General features: G+C 42.6%; 2 protein-coding genes across 5 annotated transcripts in view; one reads left to right on the forward strand and one right to left on the reverse strand.

Annotated features, from left to right (window-relative positions):
- The window catches only part of EIF4ENIF1 (eukaryotic translation initiation factor 4E nuclear import factor 1), a 36,197-nt gene extending 28,415 nt beyond the window's left edge, over window positions 1-7,782 (reverse strand). For all 3 annotated transcript variants that reach the window (XM_074973088.1, XM_074973086.1, XM_074973087.1), the window contains exons 1-2: window positions 7,690-7,782; window positions 6,553-6,672 (exon numbers count right to left, since the gene is read on the reverse strand). In XM_074973088.1, the coding sequence (XP_074829189.1) occupies window positions 6,553-6,645 (93 nt within the window). In that variant the 5' untranslated portion in view covers window positions 6,646-6,672; window positions 7,690-7,782. The remainder of the gene's footprint in view (window positions 1-6,552; window positions 6,673-7,689) is intronic.
- A 4,677-nt stretch (window positions 7,783-12,459) lies between these two features.
- SFI1 (SFI1 centrin binding protein) overlaps window positions 12,460-17,897 on the forward strand; it is a 52,838-nt gene continuing 47,400 nt past the window's right edge. For both annotated transcript variants that reach the window (XM_074972845.1, XM_074972846.1), the window contains exons 1-4: window positions 12,460-12,685; window positions 14,992-15,095; window positions 16,385-16,564; window positions 17,422-17,493. In XM_074972845.1, the coding sequence (XP_074828946.1) occupies window positions 15,010-15,095; window positions 16,385-16,564; window positions 17,422-17,493 (338 nt within the window). In that variant the 5' untranslated portion in view covers window positions 12,460-12,685; window positions 14,992-15,009. The remainder of the gene's footprint in view (window positions 12,686-14,991; window positions 15,096-16,384; window positions 16,565-17,421; window positions 17,494-17,897) is intronic.

Consider the following 17,897-nt stretch of genomic DNA (forward strand, 5'->3'; position numbering starts at 1 on the left):
TGTAGGATTTGCTATTAGTGTCAATTTGAGGCAAGACAAAGTAGAAATACCAACTGCTGTGCTGTTTCTTCACATAAACCTTTAAGTTATACTATATACACATCAAGAATCAAAGCAGATCTGTATTAGAAGTTTCACTGGAAACTAAGGGTTCTCTGCCTATTGACACAAGTGATAGCTTAGTATTCCAGAAAAGCAACATTAGACAGATATCAGGCAGATGGCATTCCCAAACAAAGGATAACATTTGGTTTGGTGACAGATTCAGTTTGATCAAGAGCAACATCAAGCTGCTTTGTCTAGATGCTGGGGCAGGCTTGAGTGAAATGAGATTGTTGAAAGGGATTGTCAGAAATTTAAGCATTAAGTTGTACAATGTTGCCACAAGCCAATCCAATGGGAACTCTTTCAAATTGCTTATCCTTTGAGGGACCATGCCTTTGACCATTATGATCCTGACTGAACAAATTGTTCAGAGAACTGAGTTTAACGTGAGGAGTTGAAGCAGAGGATTCAGAGCTATTTTAAAACCAATTATGCGCTATTGATGCTAGGAGCAAATAATTCACATCCCATGGTAATGCAAAAAAATTAGAGTTTGGAACATACAGATTCAAAGTTAATGAAGACAGAAGCAGTGGTAGTGAAACTTCATTAACTGCAGGAAACTAAGACTTAATTTTAAGTGGACCAGAAATGTGTTTAGGAGATACAAATCCTTGAATAATTCGAGGCCAGTTATCCCTCTGCTGAAGCACATTAAAAGGATTTAAAAAATGGCACAAATCCTGAACCGATACAGGATACACTCTGTGTAAGCTGCATCCAACACTATGGGGCTATTCTGACATAGGTGCTATAGGATCGACATGGCCTGAGAGGTCAAGAGGAGCTCTTTTTACTAGTTAAACTTTTGACAGCTAATTGGCAAGTAGATAGTTTACTCTGAAAAAAGGGAGAGAGAGTGTCACAATGAATTAAAATACTACATGTTCTGGAATCCCAAAGCTGTTCTAAACCACATTTGAGAACAGTGAATGAAGAATCCTTGCCTTCAGATTTTTAGCATTGAATGTCTGAAAGAAAACTAATGCTAAAAAATCCTAAAGGACGGACTGAGTGCATCACCAGTCAATTTATAAATAATTTTTACTCATTCAGTTACTGGGCAGTTCCCCAGCGTATTCATTACTTCCACATGAAATTTCAAGTCATGCTGCTGTATACCAGCTAAAAATAAAGTTAAGTTTTTAGCCTATTACTTTTCAAATGTTTAATTACTGCAATGTTTAACTTTAGCTGTTTTCACACATTTCAACTATTCCAGTCACACAGGGGTAGATTACTATCTAAACTTAGAGGTATGGTTTTACTCAGCCAGAAACAAGGTTACAGTTGACATGAGATGCCTTTCCTTCACGTGGAGCTACAACTTGTTTCCAGGTTCTCGCATATTTTCTTAGTAGCAGCATGTTGTGAAACTTGTGTGACTACAGCAAGTACAGTACTACAGAAGTGTTTTTATAAAAAGCTTTGCAAAAGTTTACTCATTTACCTGCTGGGGAAAATATTAGTATCATCAGTGATTGTAAAAAGGCAGGAAAGTAATTGTCATGCTAGGTTTACAGTTATGTTCAAATTTTATGTTCAAAGTGCTGTGAAAATATTTACTAAACAATTAGTCACTCTTGTGAAGCAGACAAGCTTTATCCCAATGTTATGATTAAATGGAGGCAGAGCGGCGAGTAAAATTCAGAAGCCCTTAACCTAAACCTGGTCATTCCTCTAAACCAGAGGGGGGCAAACTATGGCCCTCGGGGCACATCTAGCCTGCAGGACCCTTCCCTCTGGGCCCTGAGCTCCTGCCAGGGAGTGCGGTCAGGACGGGCTTGCAGAGGAGCCAGCCCAACTCCCCGGCAGCATGGTGAGCGGGGCAGAGGCTAGCCCCGACCCCTCCCTCCCAGTCACAGTCCCCCCCAGCACCTGGGCAGTGTGGCTACAGCTCTGGCCAGCACAGCTATAGCGCTGCCAGACCTGGTGCTCCAGGGCGGCGCAGTCAGGAGGAGTTGGCGCGGGGGGGGGGGGGGGGGGAGGAGAAGAAGGTGAGGAGCAAGGGGCCTGGGCCCTGCCACTGGGGACAGAAGCAGAGCAAACCAGCGCCCCCCCCCCCCAATGCTTGGCCCCTGTCCCCAGCAGAAAAGCCCAAACAGGGAGTGAGCTCTGCCTGACTGCCAGGGAGAGCAGCCAAATGAGCAGGGGAAACACACAGGAAAAGGACTGAGCCCCCCTCTCCCCCATACCACAGGTAACATGGGGTGGGGGGAGCAGGGAGGGTTGGATGGGGGCAGGGGCAATTGGTTAGGGGACAGGCATCCCAGGGGGGATGGTCAGGGGGCAGAGAGCAGAGGTGTTTGGATAGCATGCAGGCGTCCTGGGGGGCAGTCAGCAGTGGGGAGCGGGGGGTGTTGGGTGGGAGTTCTGGGAGGCTGGAATGGGGGCGGGGGCCAGGCCATGCCTCGCCTCGCCATTTGGGGAGGCATAGCCTCCCCCAGCCTTCCCTACCCAGCCCTCAATACAATTTCTGTACCCAATGTGGCCCTAGGGCCAAAAAGTTTGCCTGCCCCTGCTCCAAATAGCACGGAGTCCCCTCTAGATATATTGTTTATACTATAAGTGGATATTGTACAATAGTTATTCATAATTCAGCATTGGGTAGAATAAATGCCACACATTTAAGTCTTCCCCTTTACTATTAGGATTCAAATAAAAAACATCTACTACAGCACACTTTCTGAAGTTACCTTTAAGATAAACTAGAAGACCAGCCATCATCTTTCTGATTTGCTCCATTTAAAGCATAAAGGAGCAGCATCAGTTCTTTGGACAGCAATTTACATCACTGTGGCACTGACTGTGTTGGTTTCTGATTACCCCTACTCCCTCCTGAGTCGTTTTTGTTCAGGAATCAGGGAGACAAACTGATAATACTGAGCAAGAAGGAGCCAGAAGAATAAAGGGATCCTAGCAATAGCCAGGACATGCAGCACCAAGCTAGCCTGAAAAGAAAACTTCTCCCTAGCATTTAATGATTCAGTGCTTCTTCACACAATCCAGTCTGTCAACCCAGGGAACTTAGTGCAGGAGATGTGGTGAAGATCAAAAGTGTAACTAGGTTCAAAAAAATAATTTGATAAGATCATGTAGCATAGCTCCATAAATAGCTATTAATCAAGATGGTCAGGGATGCAACTGCACACCCTGGTGCCCTTAAACCTTTGACTACCAAAAGCTGGGCTTGGACAACAGGGGATGGATCACTTGATAATTGCCCTATTCGGTTCATTCCCTATGAAACATGGGCCACTGGCGGAAGACTGGATACTAGAGGGACCACTGGTCTGACCCAATATGGACATTCTTATGTTCTTTTATAAGTTTGAGGCTTGTGATGAGTGGATTAAAAAAAGCGTTGAGCCATCTGACAGCCACTATTAAGTTTAAGCAAATTAGAAATACCAAAACACACCTGGGGCTGAAAAGCTGCACCTTATTTACCTAAAAAACGAAGATTTGAGTGCAGCAAGATCATACAAAATATAGGACTTGATATCTAGAGCAGATGTCAGCCAAAGACTGTCTAGCCTACTGGGTAACATCCATAGCAATGTACAACTATATAGCACCACAGCTATGCTGCATAATCCTATACTGTTGGTGCAGGCTGCATCTACACAAGGGGTTTTTCCAGTAGTGTAGGAACACCACTTCCGAGTGAGAGTAGCTAGGTCAATGGAAGAATTAGCTGCATCTACACTAGAGGTTAGATCAACATAGTTATGTTGCTCAGGAGTGCAAAAAATAAAAATTCAATTTTAAGTGTAGACCAGGCCTGAACAGTGTAAGTTGGCCAAGTTCTCTACAAATGGAAAGTTCAAAAGCAGCTACTTAGTTCACTGGTTTAGACAAAGCATGAGACACCATAAGCTATAATAATGAGCCTTGGGTTGTTAGTCAGGAGAATGTGTGTTCTAGGCCAGGCTCTTTCAGTGACTGACTACGCAGCCTTTGAGATGCACTTTATTTATGAAGTGGGAATAATACTTCCACTTCTGTTAGTGATGGTGAGGATTAGTATCTGCACAGCACTTGGAACACAAATTGTAAGTGTTAAATATTGCTAAAAAGCTACATTTTAGTTCTAAAACTTAGACTGGTCACCTTTTGAAAAAAGTTAGATCAAAGGGTTTGCAAGCTTCCATGGTGTGGACCAACTGCCCTCCCACTTTGTAATTATGTAATAGCCCTGCAGTGACTGTTTACACAGTAGATATTAAAATCACATTAAACGATGCTCCTAGCAGCTGGAAACAAGGAGAATAAATAGCCATTCTCCACAAGCCACCACTAGGTGTTCTGGACCATCAGTGCTTCAGACTAGTTTGGAATCTGGTGACTTGAATCATATTATGTTTTTTACATGCATTTAAGGTGCTCTGGTAATTAGCTAAACCCTAGAACAAATCCTTTTACTTAGGAGAACAGATAACCCTTTTAAAAAAAACTCACAAAGTGAGGAAATTACAAGAAATGTTAACCTAAGGACAGATGTCAATTGCCACTAAAACTGCAGTGTCAGTTGAGTGAGACTACAAGTATCCTGCCATTAGTTTAACAACTGCATCCTGATCAAAATTAGGGGCACAGACATATCATTACTATTGTTGGTTCAGGGAACACAGAAGCAGTGGTAGCACACTCCTGAGGCAGAGGAGTGAAACTCCAGGGCATTAGTAGTCTAGGTCCCACACATCAGGATTGAGGACCAAGCTTGGATCTTTGTTTCCCCATGCCAGTAGGAACTGGGAGCAAGGCAGAGGCACCCATTTAGCTTTTGGGCAAGATGTACCTCGTTGACTATCAGCCACCTCAGGCCAAACAAATGATATGCATCTACCAGAATCTGAAGGAAGCTACATACAGTACTCAGTCTTAGGGAAAACTGCTATACTTTACATTTCCCCCCCCGCCACCGGCCATCTCAAACTACTGAGAAACCTAATACCAAAGGGGACTGGGCACAGTGGCAGAACTAAAGATTGAAGGGAAGACATGCACAAGATTAAGCAGCTTAATTGCACCTCTGTGCTCCAAAAAATTGTTTTGGCAGTTGACAAGTCATTACTGCTGTAAAGCCACCGATAACCCTGCCTCATCCCAACAATTCAGTCCCTCACTTGAAGTTAATTGTATCATGGGAAAGAATGACAACATATTATACATAACAGAGCACAGTGATCTGCAGACAAGTAAAACCAATACAGATAGAGGGTAAAAGGAGCCCAGGTCTTACAAAAAGCAAGGATCTCTTTGTACACATCTTGCTAGTTCCTATTTTTTTTTTTAAATATATCTATAAAAATAGGTTTTGAGTCAGTGTTAGAAGGCATGTTGAATGAAGCTAGGATTTCATTTAACGGAGATGAGCAAACTTGCAAAAACCTTAGAGATTAATAAAAGTCTATTTCTTAAAATAGAGACATACTTTCAAGAGAGTAATGGAATCAACTCACATCATATACTACCTAGCTTATGTAACTGCATTCTCCTCTAACTGCATCCTTTTATTTATTAAGCCCACTTTTTGGGCTTTGTCTTATATTCAGATTGTAAACTCTCCAGGGCAGGAACAATCTTTTTAATCTGTTTGCACAGCACCAAACATGATTAAATCCTAATCACCACAGCAAACAAAAGAGTTTCCTCATGTCTTCCCACAGTGAAGCAAACAGTTTCAGTAATGCTGCCAATGCAGAATACCAACATTAGCAGAAGTGGGCTACCAGTTTCTCCAATATATAAGAATTGGATAGTTTGCAAGTGCATGAACCAATAAGAGTATGGTGAGAACTATAAAGCTTAAGCCATATCTAGACAGTGTCAATACTTGAAAGTTTCTTCCAAAATTAAATATCTGTTCGTGTCTTATGTAGGGCCTCAGCTTTCCCCTGCTTCACAACTGAACTCACTTCATAAGTTCTGAAACTGCATTCACTGCACAAGGCATCTGAGTATAGTTTATGTATTTACAAGCCAAGTTTGATACAGCTATCCACATGAGAACTAAACATTCCAAGCAGACTATACTATCCTTCCTCCTAGAAGGACTCTCCTCCATGTTTGGTATGATGTCTATTTGGACCATGACCAGACGAGAATTTAAGACATGTTATCCATCACATTTGCCAACACATTTTAAAAGCATAGTGGAGGGCAAGCATAGGCTTCAACTTGGTCAGTTTAGCACATGTTGTGGGGCACAGATACTACAGTGAGGTGATGGTGTCCATTTAAGACAGCATTCCTTGTTTACAGTAGACGTTTAAAAGATGCTAGCTAATATATAGCTATAACACACCTTCAAATCCTACTCTGGACAAGGAGGAGGAGGAAAGTAGGACTTTTTTTTCCTCCTGAAATTGATCAGTTTAAATCCATTTAAGTGTTTCATAAACACTGAATTCATACAATTTTTAAAGAAAAAGGTTAGCTTACTTTTGTGTAACGATGAGATTTTACTGTTATTCTGTTCAAGTCAAGGAAAGTGTCCCCATTTTCAATTTCTGCTATAGCCCCTCTCTTATCCATGGCTACTTGAAAGCCTTGACTATGGACCTGATTAAAAAAGAATTACGTTAATAAAATAGACAACACAGCTGAAGGCTTTATGGTGTACACCTTCCTTACCACCCATGGAACAGTCATCAATTTACATTTAACGTAAGAAATTACATTGCACAAAAGATATTTTTACTGTTTGATGTGCTGGCTGTTTTGTGCCTCCAAACTGTAACTGGTTGTAAAATATCTTAACTAACAGCTCTAGAACAAAATATTTTAATGAATCATAGGAGCCTAGACTCCTTTGTAATTCAGAGACCCAGCTCTTAAGCAGCTTTAACACAGAGATTACAGGGACAGAACTAGAGTACAGAAGGGAAGTTTGTAAAATGAAAAAGACAGACTGGATAGGAAGCCCTCTCCCTCAGGCAGGGAAGTCCTAGATGCCTATGCAACCTGGCCATGACAGCCACTTGCACCGCATTTTGTGGTATGCAGGACAGTAGACACACATGCATACCATGGAGGGGCCTGGGCCTCCAAGCCATGGCTTGCAGAGCCAACAGAGCCCTACACAGAGAGCCAGTGCCACTGTTTCAGTATGGTTGCCAACACTATTTCAAAAATACAGACCAGTTTTCTTAGCACCCCTACCCCACCTCTCTTCCCGATATTATCATAATCGGTATTGTTGTGAACACCACTTATATTCAGAGACACTTCTTGCTGCTTTTTGCAATGCTCTTATTGTACAGAGAGGAAAATATAGGGGCTGCCCCTCATAATAAGGGGCTGTGGGCAAGCCTAGACAGCTGACAAGGCAGAGAGAGGGCTCCAGGCTCATGTCTGGCAAGACGAGACAGAGCAGCCCCCCCGCCCTCTCCACCTGCCCCATGGGTGACCTGACTCACACCGCGATAGGAGGCCCTCGTCCGGGATGGGGACGGGGAAAAGAGGACCCAGGGCCGCCCCGGTCTTACTAGGCCCAGCCACCAACAAACCGGTACCGAGCGGCAGGTAACGCCTCACCTGGCGGCAGGCGGCCCCAGCCCCGGCCAAGAGAATACTCACTGTACAGAAGACGAGGTCCCCTCCAGAACGCTCAGCTCCACACAAGGCCTTGCCGCCGCCCGCGGCGTTACTTAGCCCTAGTGACCGGCTTCTCTCCCCTCCCCCCCAGCAGCGCCCCGCGCCGCGCTCGCCGCACACGGCTCCCTCCCCGCCCGGCCGCTTGCCCGCCCCCGGCTCGCGCCGCCGCTACTCCCCCACTGTTCTCCGTTCCCTTCTCCAGCTCGCTCGCTCACGCGCCCTCTCCCGATTTGCCCGACTCTCGCACTTTGTCTCTCCTCAGCCACCGTAACCGGGGCTTTCTAGCGCCCACCGCTCACTCCTTTAATAGCCACCGCGCAGGCGCGGCCCGCTCGCCCGGCTCGGGGGCTCTCGGCTGTAATGCCTGACTGAAAAGCACAGCCTCCCGCCGTATGGCGCCTCCTCGCCTCTTTATAGCGAACTTCAAAAGTGAATCACGGCCTAGTACTGATTTTTTTGTAGACATATCCATAGGAGACGGATGGTTTGACGAATTGCGAGGACCCCTCAGGCACTATCACCAGCCAGCCCATGCTGCGGGGGAGGGAGTATGGTTTAAGGACCATGTGCAGCGAAGCTGACGGACTTTTTTGTTTGTTTGTTTGTTTTTGACTCCTGCATTTATCATTTCCTGATGTTTTATTTCCAGATTCCCTATACGGGTGAGTTTGTACTAAGAACTCAAGCTCTCTATACTAATTTCCCCCTACTGTTACTCACACCTTCCTGTCAACTGTTTGAAACAGGCTACCCTCATTACCACTACAAAAGTGATTTTTCCTCCCTTGGTATTCTACTGTTAATTGAATTGTCTCATAAGCACTGACCCCCCACTTGGTAAGGCAATGCCCATCTTTAGATATACTATGTATATATACCTGCTACTGTATTTTCCACTCCATGCATCTGATGAAGTGGGTTTTAGCCCATGAAAGCTTATGCTCAAATAAATTTGTTAGTCTCTAAGGTGCCACAAGGACTCCTTGTTGTTTTTGCTGATACAGACTAACATGGCTACCACTCTGAGTCCTTGTGTTGTGTATTTATAAAGATGCTGTTGAGCCTGTAAACAATTTACCATGTTGTGTAAGTAGTGCTAGGTGATTTTCATACGCAAGAGAAGGGATGGGCCCCTGCCCTGCGGCGCTTGCAGCCTAAGAACAGAGAGACAGAGGTAAGGGAAGAGGAACAGGGATTTTCTATGCAGGACAACTGTTCTCTTAGGAAGCAGAAACATAGCTTTTAAGAGGGACTGAAAATTGGAGGGGACAGTCCAGTCCCACCTCAAGTTTCTCAGCTCTGTGTTCCCCTTTGATCTGAAAAAATAAAAAAATAGCTGTGGAGTCAAGCATGCAGCCTGACTCCCTGCTAGACCAACTACACCAGGTAGTGATTTTAAAACAAGCCCAAATGTGCTGTTAATGATGGGTTATTAGGCAGGGCCAGTGCTTAGTTCCAGCACAGGGTTATTTTTGTTGTTGTTTGTATGTGGGGTGTTTTTTGGGGGGTGAGTGGGGGGGGAGGAGAGGGTCATGTGCACTGTACTCACCTGTCAGGGACCCATATACACACTACAAAATCATTTTTCATCAAAGACCTGTTTTAAAAATTAACCTTTAAATCAATCCAAAATGAGGCATTTCCCTTCTCAAATGAGTGAAACTTGGTATGTCTTCATAACAGGAGGAAAATAAGAACAGGGAATTGTATTACTTAATCTTTCTTATTCTCAGTCTTCTGGTACACCTATGCTATTAGCAAGAAATAGAGAATATATTTCCAACACCTCTTTATAGAACTTTTTTAGACAACATTCAATTAACAGCATCTGAGACCTTGATCTTGCATTGAGTTCCAGGTAAGTGGACCCCCTAGGTCCACAGAACTCCATTTAGGGTCCCAGTTGTGAAAATTGTTCAGAATAGGAGCCCTGTTGAGTCAACTCTACATAAGTACAGGGATCTGCCTTTGTGGAGCAACTTGCAGGATTGGGGCAAAAGTCAATATCTTCAACTATTTTCCAATTAAACAGAAGGTCCATATTAAATAATACATTGACATCAACCTTTATTGTAGAATGAAATAATATTATATAAAGATTTCTTACATTACAAGTCAGTGATATCTTTAAACATACATTTAAAAATGGCCACCATTTGATACCTTCCATGTACAGTAAGTTTGCCAGGCTGATCCACTCTTTGTCCACCTTAATTAGCTTATTGCATGATGAAGACCTCTTCAGCACTGCTCCAACTGTCATACTTGAGGGTTAAGCAAGAGCCCTACAGGGTATAGTGTTTTGAAGGGCCACTATAAAGTAAGGCTCTTTTGAGAAACTATGTAGGTAGACTCTGTGTCTGCACACAGACCCATTGTCTTTCATGGGATTCCACTCAGTTATCAGGGTCCACCTGCTGTGCAGTTCTCAGTGCAGGATCAGAGCCTAATACATGTGAGGTTTGAGGCAGATATCTGGAACCGCATAGCACTTCTAGGGTTGGGAGAAAACTGAAACTGAGTGGATCAGGGATATTTGTTAGAAGGGAGACATGATAGATTTTACAAATTAGGGCAGGATAATCAGGGTACTTCCCATTATTGCTACTATAGCTGTTTGCAACAGATATATTATGTCTGATACAATTCTCCAGGGCTGTCAAATAGACTGGCACCTTTTGTGAACTTTAAAGTAACTAATCATGTCATCTAAAAAGAACAGTTTAACCAGGGTTTTCTTTAATGACTGTCTGTGTACAAAGATTTATTTATTATTATGCATATAGATTTAGATTTTTTTTTAAATAATGGTGAATGTACAATGGATTCAGGAACTGGAGTCCTGCTGCATTTCTCAGTGAGCAGAAATTCTACTGAAGTCAGCTTTCTGTAAGAAAAAATGTGTAATGGGGGAAGAAAGACTGGAACAAATACACTATTAGAATAGATAACTAACAGGTATCCATGGATTTTTTTTTTACTTTGTATTTGTAAAATACTTTAGATACACACTTTGAAATGGATTGCAAACTTGTTTAGTTTAACTGTAGCTTTTGTAAATATCCCTGCATCCTAAGCTAAAATGCTATTTTGTAACTTCTTATAACACCTTAGAAAACAGGAGATAGCCATACACTTCATAAAACAGCAATATATAAGAAGGACTATATTTTCCTCTTTCTACAGTTATGGCAAAAGGTGACTAACCCAATGCAATACTGTGTCAAGTTTTTACGCTGATTTTGGACTTGATTTTGTAGTTCTCATGCAGATACATTTATTTCAATGGGAATTTTGTCTGCATAAGGACTGCATTCTTTAATATGCCTTGTGCTTAAAAAGCAAGTTTCAAAGTGATGTCATGAAGATGTCTATAAAAGGTGAGCCCAGATTAACCAAAGGCACTCAGTGCACTTGCACAGGGCTCCCACCTCAGGACACACACACACACACAGTGAGGGGGCAGGGGAGGGTCCTACCTACATACTGTGGAGAGAACCAAAAAACCAGGAGTCGGGAGCTGCACCAGCACGAAAGGACTGAAGTCACTGCAGGGTGAGTGTTTGGAGGCTTGCTCTCCAACACCCTCCCTTGTCCTCCCATCCACCTGATGACAGGGAAGGTGGGGTTCCCTCAATTGCCACTGTGCACAGGGCCCCAAAATTCTTTATTTGGACACTGACAGATGGCTTCTTTCTTGGCAGAAACCCTGTGGAATTTTGCCTGTATTGAAGTACAGGGGATCTCTGGGTTCATGAATGGGCTTGACATTTTGGGGATCAAGCTTAGCAAATGGTCTGAGAGGGACATTGTCAAGCTTGGAAGGAAGGACACTGGTCACAAGAAGTAGATTATTAGCAAGGAAAGTCATTCAAAATGACCTGCCCTCTCAAAACCAATAATAACTAATAACTAAATAATAATATAACTTGCTTACATTAGTATAGCAGTTTTCACCCCCAAAGTCCCTAGAACATTTTAGTCACGTGTTCTCTCCCAACTCTGCCATTGGCTGATTGTATGACCTTGTCTCTCTGTATCTGAGGTAAAGAGGGATAATGGTTAGGTCTGCAGATGTGTTGTAAGGATCAGTTCACCTAGTGCTGAAGGTGAAGAGATCTAAGTGCTATTTGCTGGCTACATGTAGCACCCCTAACCTGCTGCTGGATTGGGGCTGGAGAGGGGACATGCTCTGAGTGGTGTTCCCAGAGAATGTGCCATGGGATTGTTTGAGGTTACTCGGAGCAGGACGTGGGTGGGTGTTTAAGATCATGTCCTTTGCCCCGTGGCTGCTGGGCCTTATCATTCACATACCAAATAGCCGTGTGGGAGCTGGCACGCACTGAGGAGGCAAAGGGGACATGATGGGGCTTGGCTGCGTTTCCTTCTCGCCCATTCCCCTCCCAGGCGCTAGAGGCCGCTGCGGGGCCGCATCGCTCAGAGATACGGGCTGGGGTCCTGCTGCTGCTCGTCTCCATGGTGATAGAGGCGGTGTGCCGGGCGGGCCTGGAGGCTGAGCTGGGGACTGCGCGGGAGGAGCCGCTGGGACACGGCTTGGTCCCGGTTCCGCCCGGTGTCTGCTGCGAGAGATACGAGTTGCCTCACTGGTGGGGGGTGGGGTCCGGCCGTGAATTGTCTCCCTGGTTACACAGCCTGGGGTCTAGGGCAGTGGTTTGACCGCCCTCCCGGTCCTATATCTGTGTGTGGGGGGGTGGTGGCGGCTCTAGGGCAGTGAGTTGCCCCCCTCCCGGTCCTACAGCTGTGTGTGTGTGGGGGCCTCTAGGGCAGTGAATTGCCCCCCTGGGCCTACAGCTGTGTGTGTGGGGGTGGCTCTAGGGCAGTGAGTGGGCCCCCCCCCCCGTCCCATTGTCCCACAGTTGTGGGGGATGGGTCTCGGACAGTGAGTCAACCTCCCTGTATAACTCAGTCTCCTGCTGGAAGACAGGTGGATCGAGCAGCAAGTTGGTTCCCTGTCAAGGTAATCCTGGTCCTGCTACTGGAGGAGTGGGTTATGGGACTGTAAGTTGTACTCCGCCTCCGTTGTCCTGCCTTGTGACTGGGGAGTCTAGCCATCCTGTGAACTGCTGAGTCTGCACACGGTCTCCTGTAAAACGTAGGGGCCCCACAAGTGTTCCTGGTTACTCCTAAAAGCAGCTGAGGGGATACAGGAGGGCTGAGCTTGGGCTGTGAAGCCATGACCTTCCCTTCTCCCACTTTTCAGATCCTTTTCTGGGTATGAAAAGGGAAAGGCAAATGAGAGTGAGGGGGTTCTAATGCTAGATGCTGTGCCAGAGGAATCCGGACTCCCAGGGATTGTCTGCCATATTAACAGGATTGTTTTGAATCTATGACACTTCCCTGTAGTGCCAGCGGAAATAGAGTTTCCAGAGGATTTGTGAACTCTCACAAATGGAATGGGATTGGAATTCAAAGTGAGAAGTTGCCCTTCCCAAGAACTGTCTGGTCAATATAAAGCATTAGACTAGTTTTGTTATTAATGTTTTACAGCCCTTTAAATAGGGAAAGTACAAACACCACAGAGACCAGCACAATACAAATATTTTCATAGTAGATAGGTTACGATTATTATGTTACAGCCAGGATCCCAAACATAACATCTTAATTGTGTTTATTGCAAGGGTTTGGATCATTACCATGTAGTTCTGTAGTATGTGTGTGTGTGTTTTTATATATATATATATATATATATATATATATAAACACCGTAGCATATACATGAACATATATGAAAGTTTGATTGAAAATGAGTATATTTAGATTCTTCAGCCCTGATCCCACAAGGAGTTTACTGTGGGCAGAGCCCCATTGACTTCAGTGACTCTCTCCATTGGCACAGGGGTACATCTTCACTCATATCACTTTGCGGAATTGAGGCCTTAATGTCCCTTTCATTCCAGTCTTTCATGCCTTGCTCAGAGAAACTTTTCTTTTGGATCCTAATGCTACAGTGTGCTCTGTGGAGACAGATCCCTGCGTCTTCAGATCCAAATTAATTTTAGTCAGACTCTGTGCTGGCTAGGGGTCCACTTGCACAGAGTTCGTTACAGGATCAGGGGTTGTATTTGGTATTCCATTTTCTTCATTTGTGTTTGAGGCAGTTTCACCTGTTATCTATTTCCTTGTATCTTGGCTCATAACTAGTATGTCTAGGTATTGGGACCTAGGTTCATATAAATACCAGGATTTGGTTATACAGCAGCAGTTCTATTTAGACAGCCCTTGTTGTCTCAAGAGTTAAGTAATCTTGACTGATGTTATCATTAGGGTGTCTCAGTGTTTCATCATAACTGTTGATTGCCATGGGGTATGTATGCTATAAACTTAGCATACACTATTCCTTGTAAGTTAAAATTTGAAATAAAAGGTCACAATCTGGGAGGTATTTTTCTGTTAATCAAAACTGGGCAAAATTAGCTTTGAAATTTGTATTGCAAAAAAGCAACAGCAAACAAAGAGCCTATTCTAAGGACGCGCCCCCCCCCCCCCCAAAAAAAAAAATTAAGCTACATTTTGCAAGCTAATAGTCTGCAGCAAAGATCATTTGCTCTGTTTTAAGAAAGTCGTCTTTTCAAAGAGCAATAAGTATTATGTGTCTGGCATGATTTGATGGTTCTTTAAAGTACAAATCCAAAGGCTCCTTGACTTTAATCACCTGAGAAACAGAGTAGTCCTCTATAAATTCATTGTATTAAGAAATGCAGCTTATTATTATAAAGAAAACAAATTAGACTTGTGTACTTATTGGGCATTATCAATATGGTCTGACATCCCTATCAGCCAATCAGACTGCTCTTTTTATATCCAGCTGTCAAGTTCTTTCATGCTTCTTATTTTTCAGTTCCTTTGTGTATGGGGCAATCAACAAAATATATCAAATTGTTTGTGATATTGATACATATGGACCAGGTGTCACTAAAAATTCTAACAGTCCAATTGCATTATTTGACTAAACCAGTCTGTTGAGCACATGGAGATGGGCACATTAGAAATGCATATATAGGACCTTATCATGATATTTGGACTTTTATTCACTAAATAAACCCATTGAAATCAACTTTATAAAATCAGAGGGTTGTGAATGTTCAGCAGTCCATCGTTCTGACTGACTGAACATCTAGAAGTTTTGTATACTATTTTATTCAGGTGAGTTTGCGTGAGAAGTGGTTGGGGTGCACCTGAGAGATTATACAAAATGTACTTGTCATATGAGCACCACTGATTCACCAAAAATAACTCAAAATAATTCTTATATATTGTCCAAAGGTGTTTGACTGCTAACACATGAGATTCCAGTGCAGAAAGAGTAGTGGATTTGATTATAGAGGACCCAAGATTGGAGGAAAGATGGAGAAAAAGTCCAAGGGCAGGTGAGGAATGGTGGATAGGCACTCCCATGTTAAAGGATGCAGTTATATTATTTTGTTTTTATATCAATCCAACTCCATTGGATCTAAATAAAAGTTGTGTTACCTGTGTATTTTACTCAGAAGATGCTATTAACAATGTTTTATAGACATCTGTTCAAAAGTTATTCCACTTTATTTGTATAGATGAAGCCTCTGTTGCCTATTGGGGAGCTCAGGAATGTGTTTATGGTTCTAATGTTCAAATCTGGAGGGTGGCGGTGGTGTTTGCTTCTGGGAAGGAAACTTGGATGCAACTGGTTCAACAAGTTGTAGCTGGTCTTAAATTGTGGTTGTTATCATAAAGTCAATCAGGAATGTTAAACATGGAATCCCATAACAACATTTTTAAAGTCACTTTTCAGAATGGAACTGCACTTTGACTGAGACAGACTGTTTAAAGATGACCCACAAAGGGGAAAAAATGTTTTGCCTAGTTTGGCTTCTTTATGATCAATAAAGGCCTGAAAGATTTTTTTTTTCAGAAAAGTTCATTTTTTCCCTGCTTGTTTTTCAATTCAGGGCTCATCTGCACCATCTTTTCTGTAAGACTATATGGAACACTGGAGAATTAATAGGACTGTGACATCACAAGTACCAAGAGACAGGAAGGCATTTTTAGTCAGATTTCTTAAAACTACTATTATTATTTATTTAATTATTTAAGAAAAGCATATTTAACTCTCATATCTGCGCACAGCTAGGAGAAAGGATCTTTTTGTGAAAGATTAAATGCTTCTTGCCCTTTAACTGAAGGTTGAGAAAGCTCCCACTTTAGTACTCTAGTAGGAATCTTTCAGCAAAAATAGAAAGTAGTAGGTGGTAATGTTGTTGTTATTATTCTGAAGGTAAAAAATAAGCAGAACAACAAGTTTAAATACACCTGAACAAAAGTTTCAGGACTTTATAAATATTAACAAAGTGAAAGAGAACACAAACCAACGTTCTTTCTTTTCCATGTCACCTTTTAAAGAAAGAAGAAATATGAATGGGATGATTGCACTTGGACCACTGTGCTCCCATCACCATGTGTTACTGCAACTTTTGGGGAATGACTGAGAAATTTCAGGAGACCATTTACTGAGCATGAAAATGAATCACATGAAACTTTTAAAAATACTGTCTGCAGGTGTTAACTTTATATGTGATTTTAGTGTGATACTTTTATATGGATGAGGTCACATAGACATTAATGTCTGCTAACTGTGAATCTGACCTTACAAGTGATATTTCTTTGTCTCTTTCCTTTTAAGTTTAAGATCTTTCCAGAGAGATGCAGCCCAGAAATTGCATACTAGCAAAGTCCATACATTTGGACGATCTGTTACTCCCCGGCCTGGTGGGAATCAGTGTTGGAATGGGAGTCATCAGGTTCCGTATCAGGTCACCTACACCTGGAACCGAGGTGGGAGGTTAAAAGAACTCCGTATCAGGTGATAGTGAAAGCTGTGCTCTGTATGCTTTGGTTTTTTAATCCTACTACGGAAGGGAGCATTTTCTAGTGGTTGGAGCAGGGGACTGGAAGTCATGAGACCTGGGTTTTACTCTCATATTTGCCATTGATTTGCTAAGTGACCTTGGGAAAGTCAGTTATCCTTTTTGTGGCTCAGTTTCTGCATCTGTTAAATAGGACTAATAATACCCACTATTTTTGATTTCCAGAGGAAAGGTGCTCACTAAATACAAAGTAGTACTATGAGTGTCCTCCTCACTGTGGCTGATTCTGTATTTTGAATGGTTTGCTTTATGAGACGTTTGATATCTTTTGCTATTCCTCTTGTAGGAAAATGTAAATAACTAGTAGTGAATAAGATGCATATGAATAGAATATAAATACAGGAATCTAGCCAGGCATTTTAGCTCTTAGTTCTATGATCTAAGACCCACTCTACAAATTGTTTAGAAAAAGCCATTCTGTTATGGGATCAGATAGAGTCACCATGCGAATGAAACACAGAAGGGCCTAAGCTCCATTAAATCATCCGACGGCATCCCAATTAAGCAACCATCATTGTTATTTAGTATCATTAGGTGTAATAGATTCCAGAGGAGACATCTTGTCTACATGGATTTCCCAGCTAAGCGTGTCCCATACACATGCCTAAGTTAATGGAACAACTTACATGGTTAAAGTTAAATATGTGTGTAAGTCTGTGCAGGATTGGGACCTTAGTGTTGTGTATTGTAGTTATTATGTATCAAGCTTCTGAGTCTTCAAAACCATTGCCTGGAAATTAAGAGATTGAGTACAAACATGCAGAAAGGCAACTAACCTATGTTTGTCTTCCAGGCATCTGGCCAGGAAGTTCCTCTATTTGTGGGTGAAAAAGACTTTTGGACAAATTCTTCCTTCCAAAGCCAGGTAATTGAAGCTCCAAGTAGTAAGATTCTGCCTTGACATGGCTGAGCATTTGTATGGCTAGGCAAAGGGATACCTGCTTTGCAGGAAAATATTTGCAGACGCCTTCTGAAATTATTTGAGATCCTGTCTCTGAATAGGAGTACTTGTGGCACCTTAGAGACTAACCAATTTATTCTACTCTGAAACCTGTCTCTGAATATTATTCTTAAATAACTGTGGCCAAATTTTACTTTAACTGTAAATCCAGAGAAATTGCACTGGTTTCAGTGCAGATTTGCGGGATTTACACCAGTAAAACTGAGAGTAGAATTTGGCCTTTGATTTTCATTGTATGTTTTTTAAAATTATAATATTATAAACAGTAAAGGTGGGAAAGACCCAATAGATCATTTAGTTCACTTCAT

Source organism: Natator depressus, chromosome 15, assembly GCF_965152275.1.
Source record: "Natator depressus isolate rNatDep1 chromosome 15, rNatDep2.hap1, whole genome shotgun sequence".
Classification (NCBI taxonomy): Eukaryota; Metazoa; Chordata; order Testudines; family Cheloniidae; genus Natator; species Natator depressus.